Source organism: Ammodytes marinus (assembly GCF_949987685.1).
Source record: "Ammodytes marinus genome assembly, chromosome: 13".
NCBI classification, from domain to species: Eukaryota; Metazoa; Chordata; class Actinopteri; order Uranoscopiformes; family Ammodytidae; genus Ammodytes; species Ammodytes marinus.
In genome coordinates, this window is record NC_137217.1 from 9,239,305 (window position 1) to 9,259,913 (window position 20,609).

Here is a 20,609-nt window from a genome sequence, read left to right on the forward strand (position 1 = left end):
TCTGAACACACACTAACACTCCACACAACCAGCCCTGCTACAGAAATGCTGATTTATTCAAAAAAGAGGGGTGACAGACGATATAAACCTGAATGTAAATGTTTACATACTGTACAATGTTTCTTTGTGTTTGTTTTTTAAACGTAATCTGCATGTTGACAGAAATGAACCTGAAGTGATTTTACACCATTGGCAGGTTTGTTTAATTTGCTATTAAAAAGCACAGTTTTTTTGTACAGTTCCCCAATGGTTTTACAGCAACTGTTGATCAAATTCCATTCAGATTATAGATTATTATACTTGGAGGTATGTCTTACATAACGATGCCGATCAATTAATGTAAGATATCATTACATGGCTAATCACAAGAAATATCACGTCTATTTTTTATTTGTTGATAACTGTTTTAACACAAGATTTGAGAAAATAACACCTGAACACTTTCTTTCTATTTTCAAAGCACAGTTAGCAAAATGGTGAGTAGTGTAGGTGGTGTGCATGACGTTGTCAGATCCAATTTGCATACAAACAGGATTTTCTGAGAAAGCGTTTGTGGCTGAGGTATGATGTGTGAAAAATGTATGGCTTGTGTCCAAAATTATTTTGACCACACATTAAAGGTGGAATCAGCGATTCTAATCCAAAACACTTATTTGTCAAAATCAATGCATATCTACTCACCGTCCACTACCTCTGCACAGTGTACGCTGTAAAAGCCTGGTGTTAACAGTTTACACATAGCATGGGCTCTGTAAATGGGTACTTTTAAACAAAGAGTGACGTACCGAGCTCATAAACACTTCTTCAACCAATCAGATACAGGCAACGTTTGTGACGTTAGTACCAACTATCCTATTGGACAGGTAGTAGCTGACAGCTGTTGTTGCTAAGACGAGGCACGTCAGGGGGCGGAGCCTCTGAAGGAGCAGGAAGGGAGGGGTGAATTTGTTTTGGTGGTCAGTTTAAATATCAAGATGCGTTCTCTTGTATGGCCTACTCCACCTTTAAAGTGGACTCTCTGTGCCCCAGTTGCTGAGAGAGAGGGAGAGAGAGAGAGAGAGAGAGAGGAAGCTTGTCTGTCCTGCAGGTTCTCAGACTTACATAAGACCTGCCATACTCAATGACACTTATCTCTGAGAAGAGAGGATCATCTTCCTTGGCTGCGCTGCCTCACCTTCCATCTCTCTCTCTCTCTCTCTCTCTCTCTCTCTCTTTCTCTCTGCACACAAACACCGGTGTATAGATCCGCTAATCCTTGTGTCTTTTTTCGGCATCTATTCTTTCACCTTTTTAGACCCAGTTCCTCCCTTTACTCCCACTCAACCTACGACATTAGCAGGGATCCATAAATCTCAGTTTGGGCTTGGTATTTCCTCCCTGATAGGCTGACTGTCAGCTGAGATGAACAGGAGCTAGTAAATCTTCTAACATCAGAAACAGTAGCCGTGAGTTCCCCGTCGCTCCCACTGACACCGGCAATTGACCGCCATGTCTGTGTAGCTCTTCCAGGGTCTGGTTTATTTTGTGTTTCCCATAAACCTTCCCAGCTTAGCTCATATTTTCTCCAGATCTGATGGAAAAAAATATCATCACAACAATTTTATTAGGAATCACTCCAAATTAAAGGTTGCGTATTATGCTTATTTTCAGGTTCGAAATTGTAATTTGGCTTTCTACTCGAAACGGTTATCATGGTGTAGAGTCCTAAAAACCTTTTATTTTTATCACAGTGATATTTTTTAATCGTTCCTTATTGGCCCCTTTCTGAAACGCTCTGTTTTAGAGCCTGTCTCTTTAAGCCCCGCCTTCCAAAAAGCCCAGTCTCCTATAGTGGAGGTGGAAACTTAGGGAGTCTCTAGTCACACCGGGGACTCATATACATGTTGAAATATGAAACAGTGAATTAGTACTTTATTTTGAAAGGTGAATGTATCCCTCTGAGGTCCTAAAAAAAACTTGACTTGAAATCTTAAATTCGATTCTGAATAAAAAGCAATGAGACTGCTCAGCACAAAGTCGTAGCCCCGGACATGAATGAAGTGAGAGATGCTAAAACGCTCTGCAAAAGCTCAGGCTGAGAGAGATGTACTTGCTGATATAAGTGAATTCAATGTGTGAGGCAGCTTGTTGTCTCAAAGGCGTGGTGATAGCAGGAGTCCAGAGCGATACGGACCATGTTGTTTTACTGAGAACAGCAGTGTGCTGTAGGTCCAGCTGTCTGTGACCTGCAGCTGACTTTCACTCCGACTCTTTATCTCCCACATGGCTGTTAACACGCATGATGAATGTTTCCTTACTGTTTGTACAAACTCATCCTCGTGGAATTTGTTTACAGGCCTGGCTCGATGAACAGGGGGAGTTCTTCTCTCATGCTGTTATCCCACACTCCTTAAATAAGTGCAAGAAACATAAGAGCCAAATGTTGGACCTTAGCAGGATTTCCTAGACCAAGCCACATTGTAAATCAAAACGTTAGTTAACTGGGCCGCAGTTGGCACTCCCGACCAGGGGGACTGCATGGACTCTGAACCAGACCGACTTCGCTGCCAGTTTGGTAAAGCACACTCTCCAAATGATTCCTGCTTATTCCATGAAAAATCTTCATCTGGAAAATATTCTTCACAGCAATAAAGAGGAAAAAATGGGGGGAAATCCCTTGCAGCCGGCCATTCTCCAATCCTCGCATTGGAAAAGCCATTAGACAGCGGCTGAGCACTCAGACAAGCAGGAGCGGCGAGGAACTGGATGATGAGTGACAAGTGTCTAAGCTTTCACTCTAAGGTAAACTGGTTATTATAAAGACATTCACTGGCACACACTGGGTGGATTCACTCCGTGGTCTGCTTTGGCTATTGCGCTCTGCCAGCTAGCTACTGCGGTGTTGCGTTACAAGTATTTCGCAACTCACTCTTTAAACTTTCAAATCAAAGCTCCCTTAAATTAAGAGGGCGCTTTCCTTTGATGCTGCATCTCAAATTAAGGACCTGAGATTTAGGCCCTTTGGCGCCGTTGTTACATCAATCTCACTTCTTTACAGAAAAAAACACACATGAGAAGGGGTTCTTAAGAAAAGGATTAAGTAAGATCATGTTTGAAATTAAGACAGAGACTGAAAGCACCAGCAGGTATGAGATACTATTGACTGTAAGCAAATAAGTAGTCCTGATGGCTGAAGTTGAAGATGATGTATAATCCAGCATGACTTTAATGTTAGTTTGTTTTAATGTATCTATAAATTGAGGATATCTAGTCTCTACTGGTTACAATTGCATGCTCACTGGCCTTCATATGCTACATACTTTGTCATGGTCTTACTGTGGAAGGTTACTCATTCTGGCATGTAAACTCACCATTTTGGGGGCAGCACAAGAAGCTGTCAATACAACATTGATAAAGTTGAAATGGGGAACGTGTAAGCCAACAGGGGCAAATAAAAGGAGGTGAGTGAAATGCTCCATTGAATTCACCAGATATTGCTAACTTTGGCTGCTGTTTTGGGGCTTCAGAGCTATTCCGATGAAAACAGCTGCCTTCTGCAGCTGGAAACCAGTTGACGAGAGCGGGGAGAATGAAACAAAACTGTAAGGTCCTAAAAGACCTAAAACCATTGATATAAAATATTGATTATTAAAGCTTTAGGGCAAAAAGTTTTGTGTTAGATAACTGATAATATGAAACCACCATAGTTGATAAAAGTCACTTACTCTAGGGAAATTCCCTAGACTGAATCAAATCATAATATTTTTTTTATATATCGCCCAATATAAAAAAAATCCAACATGGCACATGACACGTTTCTTGCGACCTAGTTTGCTCAGTGGTGTAAGACAGCAAAGAGCTGATCTTAAGATGCTGTTAATGGGTGCCTCAGTCAGGTAGTCATCAAAACTGTAATATGACATCCCTGCTGTGTGGAACAGCATGGTCGCTGTATTCATATTTTAAAGGAGAGGTTCAAATGTTTTTCAGTTTGTCTTAAAATAATAGTTATATGCCCATATGTACATTAAAAGTGTTTGCAATGGCTGCAATCGTTTCTCCTGTTCATATTTCCCATGTAAAGATTGTTACCTTACAGCAATTCTCCCTGTAATCAATGTTGAACAAAACCCAGTCCTTGCTTTGTTCAAAAACACATTCCAGAGTTCAGCTTAAGATAATATAGGACTTCAGCAGTCTATTTTATACTAATTCCAACATTTTCAAAATACATGTGGACATTCTTGTGTTGTTTACAGGCAGACTGTTAGAAAATGCGACCCTATCCTTGAATTTCAGGCAGTGTGGAAAGGAAAAGGGCAAGTGGAACAAATGTGCTGTAGCTCAACAAATGTTTCTGTATATATTATGTATATTACTGTTCCGTCTCTACCTGTCAATCATTGCTTCAGTGGTGCAGATTAATGAGCTGTTTAATGCGCTTAAGTGAAAGAGATAATGTCTTGATAATGTCTGCTTTATATAGCAAATCTCTTACTCATTCTGTGTTTCCTTCTTCATATCCCTCTGTATCTGGGACAGTATGTCATGTGACCCGTGTGACAGCCAACTCGGTTGTGGAGAGTTTTAATTCCAGCCTGACAACCATGAGACAGTTGGACTGTGGCCTCTCCAGGCTTTAGCGCTGATCGTTACTGCATTGCTCAGTGTGCGGGGGCTGGGAGGGGGGGGGGGGGGGGGGGGCTGTTAACAGAGAGAATTTGATGAGCAGGCAAAGATATTCACTCTACAAAAGCGTGGAAGTCTCTTTTTTGGGTGCATGCAAATCCCCTCACATTCATCAACAGCTCTTTCTGGCAGCAGCGGCCCAGTTCTGGATGGGTTTCTGGCTGGGCCTGTTGGGCCAGGCAGGCCGTGGCAGGGATTTGAGCGAGCAGTGAACCCATCTGAAAGCCTCTGAAGGGCTAACGTCAGGGAAAAGAGACACCCTCACTCTCCCTTGGAAAGAGAAGTCTGAAGTGAGTCAAATGAGCAATTGATCAGGTTTCTGTCTGGACCAAACTATTGCATTGAAGTTGAATTAAAATCACACAGATAAATAATGAGAAGCATCCCAAATCTGGCTTTCAGATATTTTATTGATGGAAAAACATCTTTAACCTTTTGACCCATTGGACAAATAACATAATATAGCAAAAAAAGCTATTGAGAACATATCCTTTGAAGCCGGATCACAGATTCAAAAGTACTGCAACACCTGCAGTGTCTGATACATTTATAAAAATAACAATCATAAAAAATATACATACAAGACAAGGAATCTTTTTCTTTCTTTTTCAAAGTGTGATTTGTAAAACACTGCATGATCAGAAACGGGTATTTGAGACGACGCATACAAGACAATGCAGTAACCCACAATCTCTAACTGATAGGCACAATCACTAAGTGACAGGCAGCTAGCTAGCTAGCTAGTCAGCTGTAAGGACTTCACTGGGTATAAAAGGACAATACACTGCCTGCACAATCCAAAGGATATCATTGACATGGACAGTCACTGAGAAGAAGAAACAACTGAACAGAGCAGTTATGGATTATCAGACTCAGGCGAGACACAGGATGAGAAAGAAATGCCTTTATTCGGCCAGAGAAATGTTCTCTTGTCGACGCAGTATCGAGCTGACGCTGCTCTGTCTGGCCTACCCTAAACTTTTTTTACTCTTAAAATAATTTCCTTTTTCTATCTGCTTGCAGTAAAGGCTGCAGCATAGCTTGCAAGGAGTAAGTGAGTAGGCAAAGCCAAAGCATGTTATCATGTATATACACGCACAGTTCTTTAAGATGGTGTGGAATGAAGCACAGCAACCATTGGAAAGCATCAATGAAGCATCCTCACAAATGAAACATATATACGTTGCATGTGAAAAAAAAGACTCCAAGAAGTTGGCTGGTTTTTCCGCTTACTTTTTTCCTTCTAACAAAATTGTAGATGATTTAACACGGAGAGCAAAATGCTGACAACAGAATGTTTTGGCCTCCCTGAAAAAATGGTGCGAGTTGTAATCCGGCCTCGTCGTCGGAGACAGTTTTTACGGTAAAGCGTGGTAGCCCTAGAGAGATAAACCCCATCACCAGCTGCACCCATCTATCCAGACCGATGCACTCTCTCCCTCATGCCATATTTACCGCTACATTTTCCTTTATCTCCCTTTTTCTCCAGCTACTGTCAATTCCAAACCTCTTCTGCATCAACACAGCATTTTCTTTTAATTGAATGTATTTACATATGGCCTCATTAAGCTTTCGAGCTATCACTTGGGCCACCAGAATGTGTTTGGCACAACATTTCCCGCACCCTGTCTGCAGACCCAACCCCAGCTGAGTTCAAGCTCTTCTGAGGAATTCCCTGCCAGGGTGCTACAGCAAACAGTCTCCTCGTCTGAGGTGTCTCTGCAAATATGCTTCCCCTGCAGGAGGAAGCACACACTGTTTGGCCATCTCTCTCTCTCTGAATGCTAGTCGTTCCCTTATCTGTCTCGGCTTCCTGTGAACCTTTTTTTTTTTCTGTGGTGAGAAATAGAGAAGCACCACTGTACAAGATAAACATTAAAATGTGTGTGTTTCTTCACTGCTGCTGATCCGAAAATGCTTATCATACTTTTCACAAGAACACTTTTCAATACTGGTATCAATTTGCAAAATACAGCATCACTCGGAGAAGATCCAATTTTGACCCGGCGATTGCACATTTGACTGCTACGTAACCGCAGGATCCACACGCACACATTTCATCCAAATGTGCACAAACACTGATATTTGCATGGGTTCACATATACATTCACAAGCCTCTGGGCTACTTTTGTCCTGTGTATAATAAACAGAGTGGGGCTACACAAAAATCATATGGCCTGCTCATTCTTTTTCTCTGCCCGCTCAGAGGCGATAGGCACTTAAAACACACATGTTCACATATTACAAACAGACATAGCTTCATTTTCTGTTTGGTTTTTCCCCACCAAAATTGGGTTCAAATGTCGGAAACAATGAAAACGAAAGAAATCTTTGGTCTGTAAACAACCATAATTCTATCCCAATGCAGGGCGTAGATGCCAGTTTGTTCTCCAAACTAGTTAACCAGCATCTCACCTCAGTTCAGCTGATGTAGGTCTATATACGGTCCCCGTTTTTGAGCCCTGCACACACCTCTGATTGTGTGTGTTTGTGTGTGTCTGTGTGTATGTGTGCGTGTTTGGGAATGTATGGAGTAACTGTCAACTTCAACTGATGGTCTGCTTTTGGAACGTGCTGGCTAAACAGCTCTTGACAGATTAAATCAGTCTCGGTGACAGTTCTGCTGCTAGCGTTCGAGGCCGTCGCACATTTTCATTAAGCCTTTATTTTTCCGAAAAGCATGAGTCTTTTCCAAACCTGGTTGGGTTGGCCTGGCAGGATCGGGACACGCGTTGGCTTTTCAAGAAATGTGAGATTTTCACATTGAAATATGCACTTGAAGTAAAAGCCAACTGGTATGAACAAAACACAACCTCTCTTTCAGCTGTCACACACTGGGCAGGTTGCCGACGCCGCTCACTCCTGTTTAAACAAATCAGACTCTCTCCCTCCTCCTTTTTTCCTCGGGGCAGACTCAGTTACAGGGCAGCCAGGTGGAGTATGCATGCTGCTGGCAGGCAAACATCGGCTGTACCTGTGCTATGTAGTAGTTACTGAAGTTGCCATCTGCTACATAAGGAGCGGGTTGGTAGTAACATGTAACATTAGCCACGTTGGGGATGACGTTCTGCTCGGCGAGAACGCGCACTGCCAGCATGGCTATGAGCCCTAGGGTCTGCCGCCTCTCGTGTCCCATCAGGCACACCGTACTCTCGTTGACCACCCCGTGCAGGGTCATCAGGTAGTCGTACTTGCGGTCCTCCAGGCCCACAAAGTGGTTCTGAAGGTAGGACTCCAGCTTCCTCTGCTGCTCACAAATGTCAGAGAAGTCGATGAAGAAGCGTGAGCACATGTAGCGCTGCAGGGACTTCATCTCGGTCTCACACTCGGCCCTGAAACCCCTCACCAGCAGGTGACAGTACTTGAGCAGCCCACCGCCCCGGATCTCCTCGGGGTTCCTGGTGCAGATGAGCCTGTGTCGTAGGTGGTGCAGGGCCTGGCTGAAGTCCCCGTACACGCTCTCTCCCATGACGGTGGGGTGGAAGGTCTCGGCCATGGGGTTCTCAGAGCATTCGTAGAACAGCAGCAGGGAGTCCAGGCGGATCTGGAAGGAGTCCACGCTGAACTCAAACTGCCGCCGGAGAGAGTCCACAAACTTCAGCTCCACGTTCTTGCCCCGGTTGTTGGAGAGGGAGATGAGGCTCCAGCGGTCAGAGTCGTTGCACACCTTCACCATCTTCTGCACATAGGCTTCCTAAAGTGTGATGCGTGGGCGTGAGCATGAGGGAGACAGAAACAGCATAAATATTAAGTTATCGGTCGTAAAGATTAGTCAAAAAGGTACATTCAATTAGTAAAGCTACATGCATGGACATTTATCTTGAATGATGCATAGTGCAACCAAGTTTTGTATTTAACAATCATTGTTTTACATTATATAGGCCTACATATTAGCTGCAGGTCTTAGTGGTAATTGTGGGTTATTAATTATATTGACCCCTATATTAAAAGGCCATAGAATGTGCTTGGATATTGGATCTAGGTGGCTGAGCCGATCACCTTCCAAATTGGTTTAGCTCAATCCTCTTAACTACAGAAAACCATCATTTTACTATCACTGAAGTAATCTAATTGTACAGTAAGCTGAGAGAGAAATGCCGAAGTGCCACAACATTTTTCAGACTTATCACATATCTAAAAGTAAACAACAGTTTAAGGGGATGCACAAAGTGTGTCAGGGTGAATGTACCTTTAACGTTAACGGTGTTATTTTCTCTTTATTCACACAGTCGGGTAAAAAATCCAGGAGACAGTCCAAAACTATGTCCTTCACAATCTGGAAGTCACGTTCACCTTTCATATCTGCGCAAAATATGAGGTCAAGGTCCTTAAAGCCCAGTCCGCTGTCCCCGTGCAGAATGTGGCTGGCCGCGGAGCCGTTTAACCGAACGTCCCGGACGTGGATGTGTTTCTCTTCCATCCGGCTGCGCACCACTTTGACGATCTGCCGCGGTTGCATCTCCAGCGTGGGGAAGTTCCCCCGGCCGTGGATGGGGATGGTCTCCGTAAGGATCGCGTCCAACCGCTGCACTTGCTCCCAGCTGAGCACGCTCAAATTGCTGCTCTCCGTGTCGGACATATGGCTGCTGGTGGAACTACTGTCGTCTTCTGACATGATCGAAGGTAAAAAGTCCTCCGAGGTTTAAAAAAAAAAAAAGGAAATAAAAAAAGAACGATGGATGGATGGATGAATGGAAGAAAATTCGAAGTTGCGTCTTTACGCACAAATGATTTATAGCAGGGTGGCTATAACTTCAACTGCGTGGGGACTCTCAGGATTTGAAGTCGTCCAAATTCACTCTTAACATGTAGAAATTGTCAAAAACATATATATTAAAGACCCAAGGCAAATAGTGATAGTCGCAGTAGTGTGTGCCAGTTTGGTTGGAGATCCGGTGGCGCAGCAGTCGATCTGGTGTTTGTAGGCTATTGAGGGGAAAAAGTGCAGCCGGTCATCAGAAGCGTGTGTGACAAAAGAGACCCTAACTTTCTCTTCTCTTTCCTCTGTGCTTTTAAAACAAAGTGCCCCGGTGCCGCGGTCAATGCGTTCGAGCGCTGCGCATCACAGTCTTTGAAGGTCGCTGATGATCCGGGAGGGGGTTTACTTTTCCGGCCGTGACTCCATCGCCCAAAGGCACGCCTATGATTTCATGAATTTGCATGAATAAGCGGCTCCTCGCGTCGCACTTTGGCACACAGTCCTCCCCTCGCGACGATCAACCCCTCAGTGGAATCTTGTGGATTTTTACGCACAGCTCCTACATAGTTTTAATTTCTCCTCGTGCTGTCAACAAATAATCCCGTTAATGCAACTCGAGTGAGCCCAGCACATCCAGTTCGCTTTCAGCCAACTCTCTGGTTTAGTTCAATTTATTTTTTCGCCAGAACTTGTGCAGAAGTTAACCGTTACCTGCCCACTTGACTCGCTGCGTACTTCTGCTATACAGTCAAGTGCGTAGTGTGAAGATGTGAGCCGTGCTTGCCTTCACCCCGCCCCCTTCTTACAGTGTGCTGCTCACTGAAAACCCTGCTCAACATGGAACACATCTCGATATAATCAACCAGCATCCTGCATTACCCTATCTATATTTGTTATAATGCTACCAATCTGAAGACGTGAAAGTGCTCATATTACACAATTTAGACTACATATTGTGAAATAACTTCTGCTCATTAAAATAGCATTGCTCCACTTGCATTTACTAATAAATCGCAAGATGTTTAGAGCCAGGTATGACAGGTATCAAATATAACGTTTAAAAAATGCCAGACAGCTGGTGCTTCTCTGCATATAAAGCTCACTTTACGTTGTTTTGTCGCCCTCTGTGGGCTGGTTTAGGTTTTGAAATACACATGCCTACAGGGGCTGTATAGCCTACTGTAGCTTAACCTTCATGGGACCCCCAGACCACTTACACATTTCACCTTCTCAGGGTCTTAACTGAAGAAGAAGGCTACCCTCAGCTGGACTATCGCACTGTAAAAAGACCTATACGCACACCTTAAGGCAAGACACTGTAGGTGAATAGGGTTACATTTTTAACTTATACTTAGATATCGTCATGAAACATTTCTTAACTAACTTGTCCTTGGTGTAGTCCCTTCGATTTATGGCACTTTAACTGTTTTAACCCTGCTCTTCTGCAAAGGTTCAGCTCTTGTTAAGGAAAATGTTTTCGGAAGTATCTCATCAGGCAGCAGTCGGGTCAGGGTGTCAGGTCAGAGGGAGGCGAATGGGTCAGTGCATGGCAGCTGTCATGGCCGCTCCATTAGGCAGTGTAAAGCCCTGCGTCACTGCAGCCACCCAGATCTGTAAACCCTGATTATCCCATTTACTGAAGTCAGAGGCCCATACTGGAAGCTCTGACACTGCCTCTGCATAGTGTAAGCCACCCACGGCTGGACTGGACACACTTATATCCAAGTTTACAATCAAACAGTGCAGCTTTAACAGTCAACACAGCAGTAACGTGAGTCGTGACCCCATGTATTACCACACAATGCACAAAGTGAGAGTTTTATTAGAGCTTTTTATTATATGTAATGTAATCGTTTTGAAGAATGGACCTTCATTTTACAAATATACCTTTTATGTTTTGTTTTCATACTTTGCTGTTGACGCGTGTCAAGACAGGTTGATCGCAGGTCCGTGAAATCAAACCCCCACATCTGGAAATGTACATGGAACTATGAGTCAGTTACAATGGGCTGAGATGCAGCCTCTCAGTCAATGGCTTCCCCAGGTGTGGAGAGATGGTTGCTATGGATTGGATTGGAGCGAGCCCCTCCTCCCTCCATGCACGGTGCAAAGCTAAATCAGAAGCAAATGCCAGACAGCAGCAGGTATGTGCATACAGCTATACGTCCAAAACAGAGCAGAGTTGTTTTGTGTAAATACGGACGAAAAGATACCGCCTGACAGCTCATTACTCACGGCGAAATGAATACAATTCATAAGTTGGCACTGAAATACTGCAATTATTTTGTTTAAAAAAAAATGGAAGCAAGAATTTAAAAAAATGCATGCATACCTTTTCTCCCCCTGGTGATGTGGATGTCTTTCCCTATCTTCTGATTGCTTGGTTTTCACTTCAGCAACTTCAAATATGGAAAGTATTAAAACAAATATTCCAAGAGTCTTCTTCTTCTTTTATTCCTCATAAAGCAAACCTTTTACAGTCACAGTGCTTGTCTCGGAGGGTCTATGAAACATTTTCCGGACAGTTCATGGCAATAAAGAGTAAAAAAAAGGGAGACATGTTTATTTTTTTCCAGTCCCATTAACCTGAATGCATGAGTTGGTTTTTATCGACCATGAAATCCTACTTTTCCCCTATGAGCTTTTTTTCCTTGAGGTCAGGTGTGTCTGCTGGGATGGTCAACCGAACCTTCTCCTGTAGCCTTCTCAACATGAACAAGTTTGCAATATCAGCTGATGTTTTACTGTAGGTTAGGTAACGGCTCATTTCTCTCAATCCAACATCACATTCATGATCATTATTATTTTTTCTATAGTTGGTATCGTCCATAAAAGAAGAACATTTTAATTGGATTCCTAATGTAGCTTTTCAATCATTTATTTTTAAGGCCAAATGTCATCAGTATGGAGGCCCGCAGTGTTTAATATTTAGAAGACCAATAGCTAAATAATTTTATTGATTAATAGATTATTATTTATATTAACTGCATCATTGTGAAATAATATATTAAAGTATTAAACTATATAATTTTTCATTTCAAAATTATATCTTTTAAACGTCTGCTTTGAATTCATAGTGTCACTCTTCATGACAGTGAGACACCGGTGCTCCTCCACTTCCCCTTTTTAGCCAATTACATTCCCTCAGCTTTGCTTAGCGGGTTCAGTGCCCAGTTAGAGTACGCTAACTAACCTCTCCTTTGATGAAGCTTAACAGGGCTACAAATGCTACCTTCATCCTACTTACCTATTAGCAGCTAACTGGCTAATTTGTGAAATTTTCTGAGATAGCTATATCTAGGACCAGGGCACACATGATTGGCTGAGGGGCAAGTGACACCTCTTTTATAAAAAGTGACTGAATAAAAAAGAGTTAAGGAAAGAAATGCTCATAGGAAATGAAAACAAGCTTTTGAGAATGTTTTATAAAATAAAACTTCTTATTCCTATTTATGTGTTTATTATTGAACACTTTGGGCCTCCAAGAGCCAGAGCTTTCTTTGTTGTTGAAAAGAGTCTGTGGGGAATTGTAGATAGTCGTTTCCTACTCATAAATAACTACTTTACATTTTGGAAGAAACACTGTTATTACATCCCAATTGGTGCACTTTGATGTTCCACCTATCTTGCAATTGTATTATATTATTATATATATTTTTAAGGAATGAGTTGTGTGGAATTTTGTGTCTGCCTCTTTCAAGCATCAGCGCATGACATACTGAGACCCAGGTACATCCAGCGCAATTATTAGATTTTATGTATCATTAGCAGCAATCCAGCATGACAACCTGACCCCTTTCTAACAACCTTTATGTCAGCATAGGAGGAGAGCACAGAGCTGCTTGCTCTATTGTTATGATGTGCCAAAATGGGCCAATAAACAGTGATGAGTGATAAATCAATGCACCAATGGGTGCTGAAAAGCTCTGCTGGCACGGGTGCACTGCCGTCTGCCGTGATGACAGTGCATTTTCCACCTATTACATTTTTATTTTTTAAACTGTCAACAGAAGTGGAAATCAATTTTTTGTGCTGTGAGTGTGACCCAGAGATGTGATGATGATGATGAAATAACTTGGTGTCAAATTCCAATCCGAAAACACTTGACCCCACAAACCAGAGCAGCGGGAGGATGGGTGTTGGGTTCAGACGCGCCACAGGGTTCGGAGTCTACGTTGCTTGAAGAAAACGTAAGAGGTTGGTGACATAACTTTGGAGACAAAGCTCGAGTCTTTGTCATCCCCCTGTGTCTCACTCCTCCTCCATGCTACTTTCACAGAGATAGGCCTAACTGGATTTCCATCAGAGTCGCATTAGTTTGCCCCATGCTCTCCAAGAGATATTCCCACTGCTGACGGCAGAGTTAGTCTTGGTGGTGGATCAGAGAGGGCCTGAAGACGGAAATGGGATTTCCAGTCCTTTTACAGTCAAAACGGCTTCTGACCCCTAGTGACAAGAAGCTGGAGAATCAATCCGCCGTTGGGGAAAAGAAGCGTGGGGGTTATGCCGGGTCTGTGGAGGGGAAGACGCAGTAGCAACCACACGTACAGAGAATCCCTTTATATTTCAGCTCTTCTTAATCCCATAGGGAGGGCTGGTGTGGGGAGTTTGGTTTCAAATGATCCTGGCTGAAGGTTACAGAGGGGTTCCTGTTTCAGAGAGAGATAGAGAGGCCCATCTCACCTAATCTGCCTCATTATTATTGGGTCTCAGAGCCTGGGACAGTAAAGGAGCTGCTGCTGCTAAAGCACTTGAGAGACTAATAGATGCTACAGAGACAGTCATCCTGGTGCTGTGCATGTCTCTGGCTACACTCGCATTAAGTGCTTTCACGTCAATGGAATGACAGCCTCTCCCCCCACCTGGATATCCAAACCCTGCAGGATGAACAGCCAGCATTCAACAGCCCCACCTTTAACTCAGGCATAGTTTTACAGGAACTGTACACTTAATTACACCCGGCATCCTTTAAGGGTGTGTCCATTTTACAGTAACAACATGTCTAAGCAGTCATTCGAGATAGAGGGATCATGCAAAAGACAGAGGGATCAGACTTGATTCAGTGGAGGAAGCATGAGCATCTTAAGAGAAATGCCATCTTTTTGTCACTAGCAGTCTGCAGCTGAACTATGCATAAAGACTGGAAACACAAAAAACTATTGGCTGTGGTCCATAACGGACCAAAATCACAATAGTGGTTTATGTGCGGGACTGTTTCTTGGACTGTTACAGCGAGCGCAGTAACTTTCTGAAGTCTGAACTGCCATATGAGTTCATAAGGGAAAAAAACACAAAATAAGATATAACGTGTTCATTTGTGAACTTTATATGCGCTGGAAAGATTTTGCTACCTTTAGCTGTTTCCTCTGTTTCCTCTGTTTCTCGTTGCTAAGCTAAGTTAACTGGTTGCTTTTTGTAACTTTATAGGCCTATGTTTTGAAAAGACATGATTTGAAGTCTTACTACTTTTGAAGAATCTATTAAAGAGGAAAAAAAGAAAGAGGAACGAGCAAAGCCACCCAGAATTAGATCATGGTTTGATTACTCTCTTCCAAGTAATTATACCGGCCTGGTGCTGCATGCCTGACAAAGATAAATGTTCCACCAACCCCAAACAACCATGTGGGCAAATATTCTTTGCATGAAATATCAGTTAAAATGGGCAGTGGGGGTCTGGTGCAAATGCTTTAGAGAAGAAATAATGGAAGATATGATCATGAAGATAAATCATCATTAGCATCACCACCAGACAATTTTTTCAAAAGGTTCCCTCACATCCCCACTCATTCCCACATGTCAACACATCCACTGCTTTGGCATTATGCTCACAAGACCAGGCTCTTTGTCAGGAGACACGTGGCCGTCAAACTGACAGCAAGAGGATGACGGTCTGGACTTCGGACCACAGTGTTCACACTCTTAGAGTAAACCACTTCCTGAGTATAGACGACTAATGATCTAATGTAATAATAATGTAAAGCTGCTGGCAGGGTGACAGCCATGGAGAGAGAGGGCAGCTAGCCTAATCCAGCGCTAACTGGCTCTGTGTCCACTAAATAGGATTGAATGGGCTGGTGGTGGAGGAACCTTTACAGGTCTCCGTCCCGAGGTTAGGAGGAGTAACTAAGCAGCAGGCAGGACATTCCGGCCACAGTTTCAAGCCCAAGAAGAGTGTAGGCTAATGATCTCTTAACTAACTCTGAAGGTATTATTAGGAGGACCGTCCTGGCTGCCAACTGACCTGTTCAAACTATATATACATTGTTATATTGCCCCACTGCTGCATTACAATTGGCAGCATGTAGTGCCTTTGAATTTACCACAAATATGACACTGACCAATGACGTGAATATTTTTGGTAGATGCTGGACGGATGATATTTTTTCCACATGAACAGTTGTTATACACTTGTAGTTCAACCTCTATCTTTATTGTTGCTAAAATGCAAGTTGTGCACACAAATAAGGCTCTGAACATTCCACTGTCTGCCAGCATCACACATACAGTACACTATGTATGGAAACAGTCAACATGTCACGAGGATCATAGGCACATTGATATAGTCACTTGAGGTTAAAAATACATTTTGAGTGCCCCCTCTGAAGACACCAAATAAAGAAAGTAGGACTAGTTGTAGAAAGTTTATTTTATTTAGGCAAAATTTAAAAATATCTATATTTCTGTATTCAGTGATAGTGCAACTGCATGGCTGTCATGCATATCATGTCACAATTTGTATTAACATCCCCTTATTTATCTTGACGAGGACTTCAATTCATACCCACTGCCTATGAAGAAGAGCAGAAGTATTACGTAATATAGATATAAATATAACATCCCTTCATTATAAAAGCACAATTTCAGTTTAAAGGAATAAATATCATTGACAAATTAAATGTTATTTCATGTGTGTATCCTGTGGTTTCCAAGCACACTGGTGTACTTAGTGTAAAGGAAGTTGGAGAACTACTTAAGCGTCATTTACAATCACTAGACTCTAGAACACTGTCATTGATGAGCAGCCTGGTGAGTGATGAAAGCCAGTTGGATAAATGGGGGGCTTGACCTTGCTCATTTGGCTCTAGCCTGTCACTATCCAGTCGAAGCAGGTTTGGGAACGTCGGACCTTTCTCTCCATAAACAAATTAATCTTCAAGTTATCCTCACCGTCTGGATCACGGCCCTATGACTTTCCCATGTGCACTGGCAGGACGGCTGTATGGCCTATCCTCCACCATCTCCCCACAGGAACAAGTTCACCTTCCTCAAATATGCTCCATAGCGCTCCGTCACACCCTCCTCTGCTCAACTATGTGCTCTACAGCAGCGATCACTGACCAAGGGGACCTGCGCCTCACATAGGGGAAACTGTATATGACTGAAATAGTAAGAAAATAATGGATACAAAGTTGTAGCCAACGAGATATAGCCTATGTCTGAAATAGTTAGCTCGTAAAGAATAAATGGTAAAAACAGATAGCTAAAAGTAACGGCAAGCAGCAAGTGGATAAATGCTATGGGTAAAAGTAGGCCTAGTTGATAAATGGTTTAAAGGTGGAGTCAATTATGGAGGAATGCAACTGTTGTCAAAGTCAGTGAATATTTCCCCACAATCTACTACGTGTTCGTACTGCGTGTGCACAGAATAAAAATCTGGTGTTAAAGGTGAAGTAAGCGATGTATTTATGTTAATAGGCTATAAGTGTTAAATCGCTTTATTCATACAGGGATCACTTACATAGTGTGCGCGTTTCATAAACCCACTCTGCATGTAATCAGCAAATAAAGTTTTCGGGGATCCCGAAACTGATATCCAATCAGAAGAGACAATGTTAAAAACCGGCACCCGTCTCACTGCCGGTGCACGCTCTTGACATATGGGTGAATGTTATGTGCCTATAATGGCGGAGCAGGTAAAAATCCTTCCCAATGTTGGTTTTGATGGTTTTATCATGTTTTATCACACTGACTTATCTGATATGATGCTAGATAACTCGCTGCTTGAAGACAGCAGTGCATTAATGTGGTGACGTGGGGATGAGGGAGGGGACTGCTAACAGCAGTGAGTGACAGTTCCGCTTACTGAACCTTTAATTCACAGCCAAGGCTCTGTAAATGGTCTGGTTATCAGTCCGATAGGCAATCAATATAATCAATTTAAAAGAAAGATAATATAGCAAACTGATTTTTTATTTCAAAATAAAAGCCCCCTAAAATAGAATGTTTGAACTTAGGCCCACTGACATGAGATTTGTGACACTATGAGGTTTTATATTGCCCCTGAACAGAGTATTTCCTTTTCATTTGAATTTAATATCATAGGGATTATGTTCAAACACATTTTGGGACTTTTTATTTTGAAATCAAAAATCTGTTTGCCATATTCTCTTTGTTTATTCATAATTGAATAAAGACTGTGACAAGTTCTTACAGTGCATACACTTACATCCTTACACTGTTGGACTGCTTGACCACAGTGTCTTCTGTATTGTCGTTGTGTTTTTGACCTTCAGCGCCACCGTGCATCTACAGAGCCTAGGCTGTGTGTATTTTTTCAGCACACACACAGTGATTGTGAGAAAATATTTACTTGTTTTGACAAAAGGTGATTTTGACAACAAGCATTCTACAGAATCGCTGACTCCACCTTTAAGTTAAATGAAAATGAAAATTATCAGTTATCATCAAGACAACATGTTTAGTCTGTGGTGGAAAAGACCCTATTTTGTTTTCTTGGAACCATTGATAGGCTACAAGTAGTGCTTAAAACAGGATACCGTGGTATGTGAAAGCCTGTAGTCTTTGTTGGTACAGAACATAGTGGCAGAGCATGTGAGAAATCAGGGCACAACTGCAAATAGATGATCGGACACCTGGATGCTGTTAGAATCACTACAGGGATAGGAATAACCAGGTTGGTCTCATTCCATGTATACTGTAGATATTCTGAATAAGGATCAATAATGGGATACTTATGGAAATGTGAGCATACAAACAGGCTCTCAAGTCTATTATGTAGGCTGCTTTTTCACATGTCAAGGTCTAATTTTGTGATGTGGCACTCCAGCACATGCAGAAACACTACATTGTCATTCAGAGCACAGACACTCAGAATGAGCAGTCCTTTTGTGAAAAATAAAATTATAATAAAAAAGCACATAGGGTATCAGCCTGGCTCGTTGTGAAGTGGTGTAAAGAGGCAGACTTGCTCTCTGAGGACTTGATTCATGTGTCATCTCCGCAGCAACTAATAGATCTTAATCAGTAATTAATATTCCCCACACGAGCGGTCTCTCCCTGACTTCCGATGCGATGCTCTACTTGCAATTACAGCCAATAAAACCTCTCAAGCGCCACACTCGATGTTCAGATCAGGGTCAGCCCAGTTAATCACAGGCTGAGACTTGATAATGGTCCTTTGCTCATGCAGGGCAGCTCAAGTGTCAGGAGATGGGCACACTAAATGTTATCTTTATTAAGATGCGGATGAGAGCCATATTTTCCAGTGAAGGACCAAGCTTTTTGAAAAAAGCAAGGAAATAATAAAAGAAAATATAATTTGTCTCTACTTTCATTCTGTCCACTGCAATTTAAACTGAAACAGACAGGAGACAGGATCATTGCACAGCTGGGATATTTTATTACATGCCATTTTTCTCTTCACATCCTTATGTCTCACTCACACTTTCTCACTCACACACACACACACACACACAAATGGCAACTGAAGACGAGATAACATGGTCCAGATCTGAGGTACCTCTTAAGCGTATCTTGGCTCCAGGAGAAAAAAAAAACTGGAGAATGAAACGGCTAAATAATGAAAAGGAAAATGATATTTTGCGGGTCAGTACTTAGTAAAGTAACACCAACTCCGCTAAAACCCACTAGTGATAAGTACTGAGCATTCATCATTCACTACAACTGCATCAAATTATTTATTTTAAATATGAAAAGTACATATATTTTGGTTACCATGTCACTGCACATCAGCTGTAGCATTTAGTCAAAACAATGCAAGTGTTATGACTCGAAAATGAGAAGAAACTAAACGCGCTGCCCTTGAAAACAAGAAGAAAAAAAAAGCAGCTCACTATACTCATGCTCTGCCACAGTTGATAATTGGCACACTTTAACTTTCTTAAATCACATCGAGAGCTTCCACTGATTTAACAGAGACATGCCCCTCCAGATGATGTTGTTTGGACCCATCCTGTGGATTCAACATCACTATTTCTTTGGCAACTTCATCTTCACGTAACATTCATTTGGGAAAGTTGGTTACGTTTTTTCTTTGCCGGCTAGAGACATAACCTCACAAAAGAAAAAAAAATGCATGCATGGCTACTCCCCCAGGCCAGAAAATTATCTTCAGGACCACATTCAGGTTTGAAAAACACTCTCTTTCTCACACAAACAAAATGTTGTGCAGCAATAATCTTAAAGTACTGTAACACTGCAGAAATGAGTGGATCTGATGATGTCTTGGTGGGACACTGCCAATTCACGGTGACGTTATGTAGCTGCTGTGGTGATAAACCTCAGTGTTTGTTCCAGGTTGGGGCGGCCATGGGACCTTTGGAAGACCTCTCCACCACAACCAGCTCATCAGGGTTGTCACGAGCCCTGTAATGGTACAGCAGGTCTAGGATCGCCCGCTCTTCAATCTACAAGGACAGAAAAAAAGACAATTAGAAGGAGTTGGAGCCAGGGATATTCTGGTCAACAAAACCACACTTCATCTGACGGTGGAAGCGAAAACGCTGACAATTTCAGCTAAATGATGATAAAAGTGTTTCACATAATGACAACCAGAAAAGGGAAGAAAAGCGTTGTGGGAAGAAGGTGATGACAGGAGCCTGGCAATGGCTGGAGAATTAGCCGGGGCAGCTGTCAAAGGACTAACAGCAGAGCTGTCTCATTTCTTACCAGCGCTGTACAAAATGTGAGGTTCATTAAATAAAATGTCTTCCCAGATCGAAGGAGACAAGATGTGGCCATACCACCCTCAAGCTATACATTCAAGTCATGGCTGGAGTGTGTGCAAGAGGGTCATTTCCACTGAGCAACACAGTTATGTTCGGCACGCTAAGGTAACCCAAGATCTGGCTTGCGTTTCCACTGTCTACAGCACCCTTACTTTGTAGGCGTTGTTTATGCGAGGCGCCTATAGACGAGTATATACAGTCTAAAACACAAAATGATTCACTCATTACCAATCAACGGGCTACAGTGGGTAGCT

The 20,609-nt window shown here is 42.5% G+C and overlaps 2 protein-coding genes across 2 annotated transcripts in view; both read right to left on the minus strand.

The window, feature by feature from the left end:
• Window positions 1-5,115: 5,115 nt before the first annotated feature.
• tent5aa (terminal nucleotidyltransferase 5Aa) lies at window positions 5,116-10,086 on the minus strand. The gene is made up of 2 exons (XM_080039137.1): window positions 8,858-10,086; window positions 5,116-8,362 (listed from the first exon to the last, which is right to left on the minus strand). The coding sequence occupies exons 1-2, from the start codon at window positions 9,281-9,283 to the stop codon at window positions 7,583-7,585; spliced, it is 1,206 nt and encodes a 401-aa protein (XP_079895263.1). The 5' UTR covers window positions 9,284-10,086; the 3' UTR covers window positions 5,116-7,582.
• An 8,898-nt stretch (window positions 10,087-18,984) lies between these two features.
• The window catches only part of ibtk (inhibitor of Bruton agammaglobulinemia tyrosine kinase), a 24,556-nt gene continuing 22,931 nt past the window's right edge, over window positions 18,985-20,609 (minus strand). The window contains exon 29 of the mRNA XM_080039448.1: window positions 18,985-20,034. Within this exon, the coding sequence (XP_079895574.1) occupies window positions 19,909-20,034 (126 nt within the window). The 3' untranslated portion in view covers window positions 18,985-19,908. The remainder of the gene's footprint in view (window positions 20,035-20,609) is intronic.

Coding starts and splice junctions, on each gene's coding strand:
- tent5aa (XM_080039137.1), bottom strand. CDS start 9,283: ATGTCAGAAGACGACAGTAGTTCCACCAGCAGCCATATGTCCGACACG. Junction 8,363..8,857: donor TAACACCGTTAACGTTAAAG/GTACATTCACCC, acceptor ATCACACTTTAG/GAAGCCTATGTGCAGAAGAT.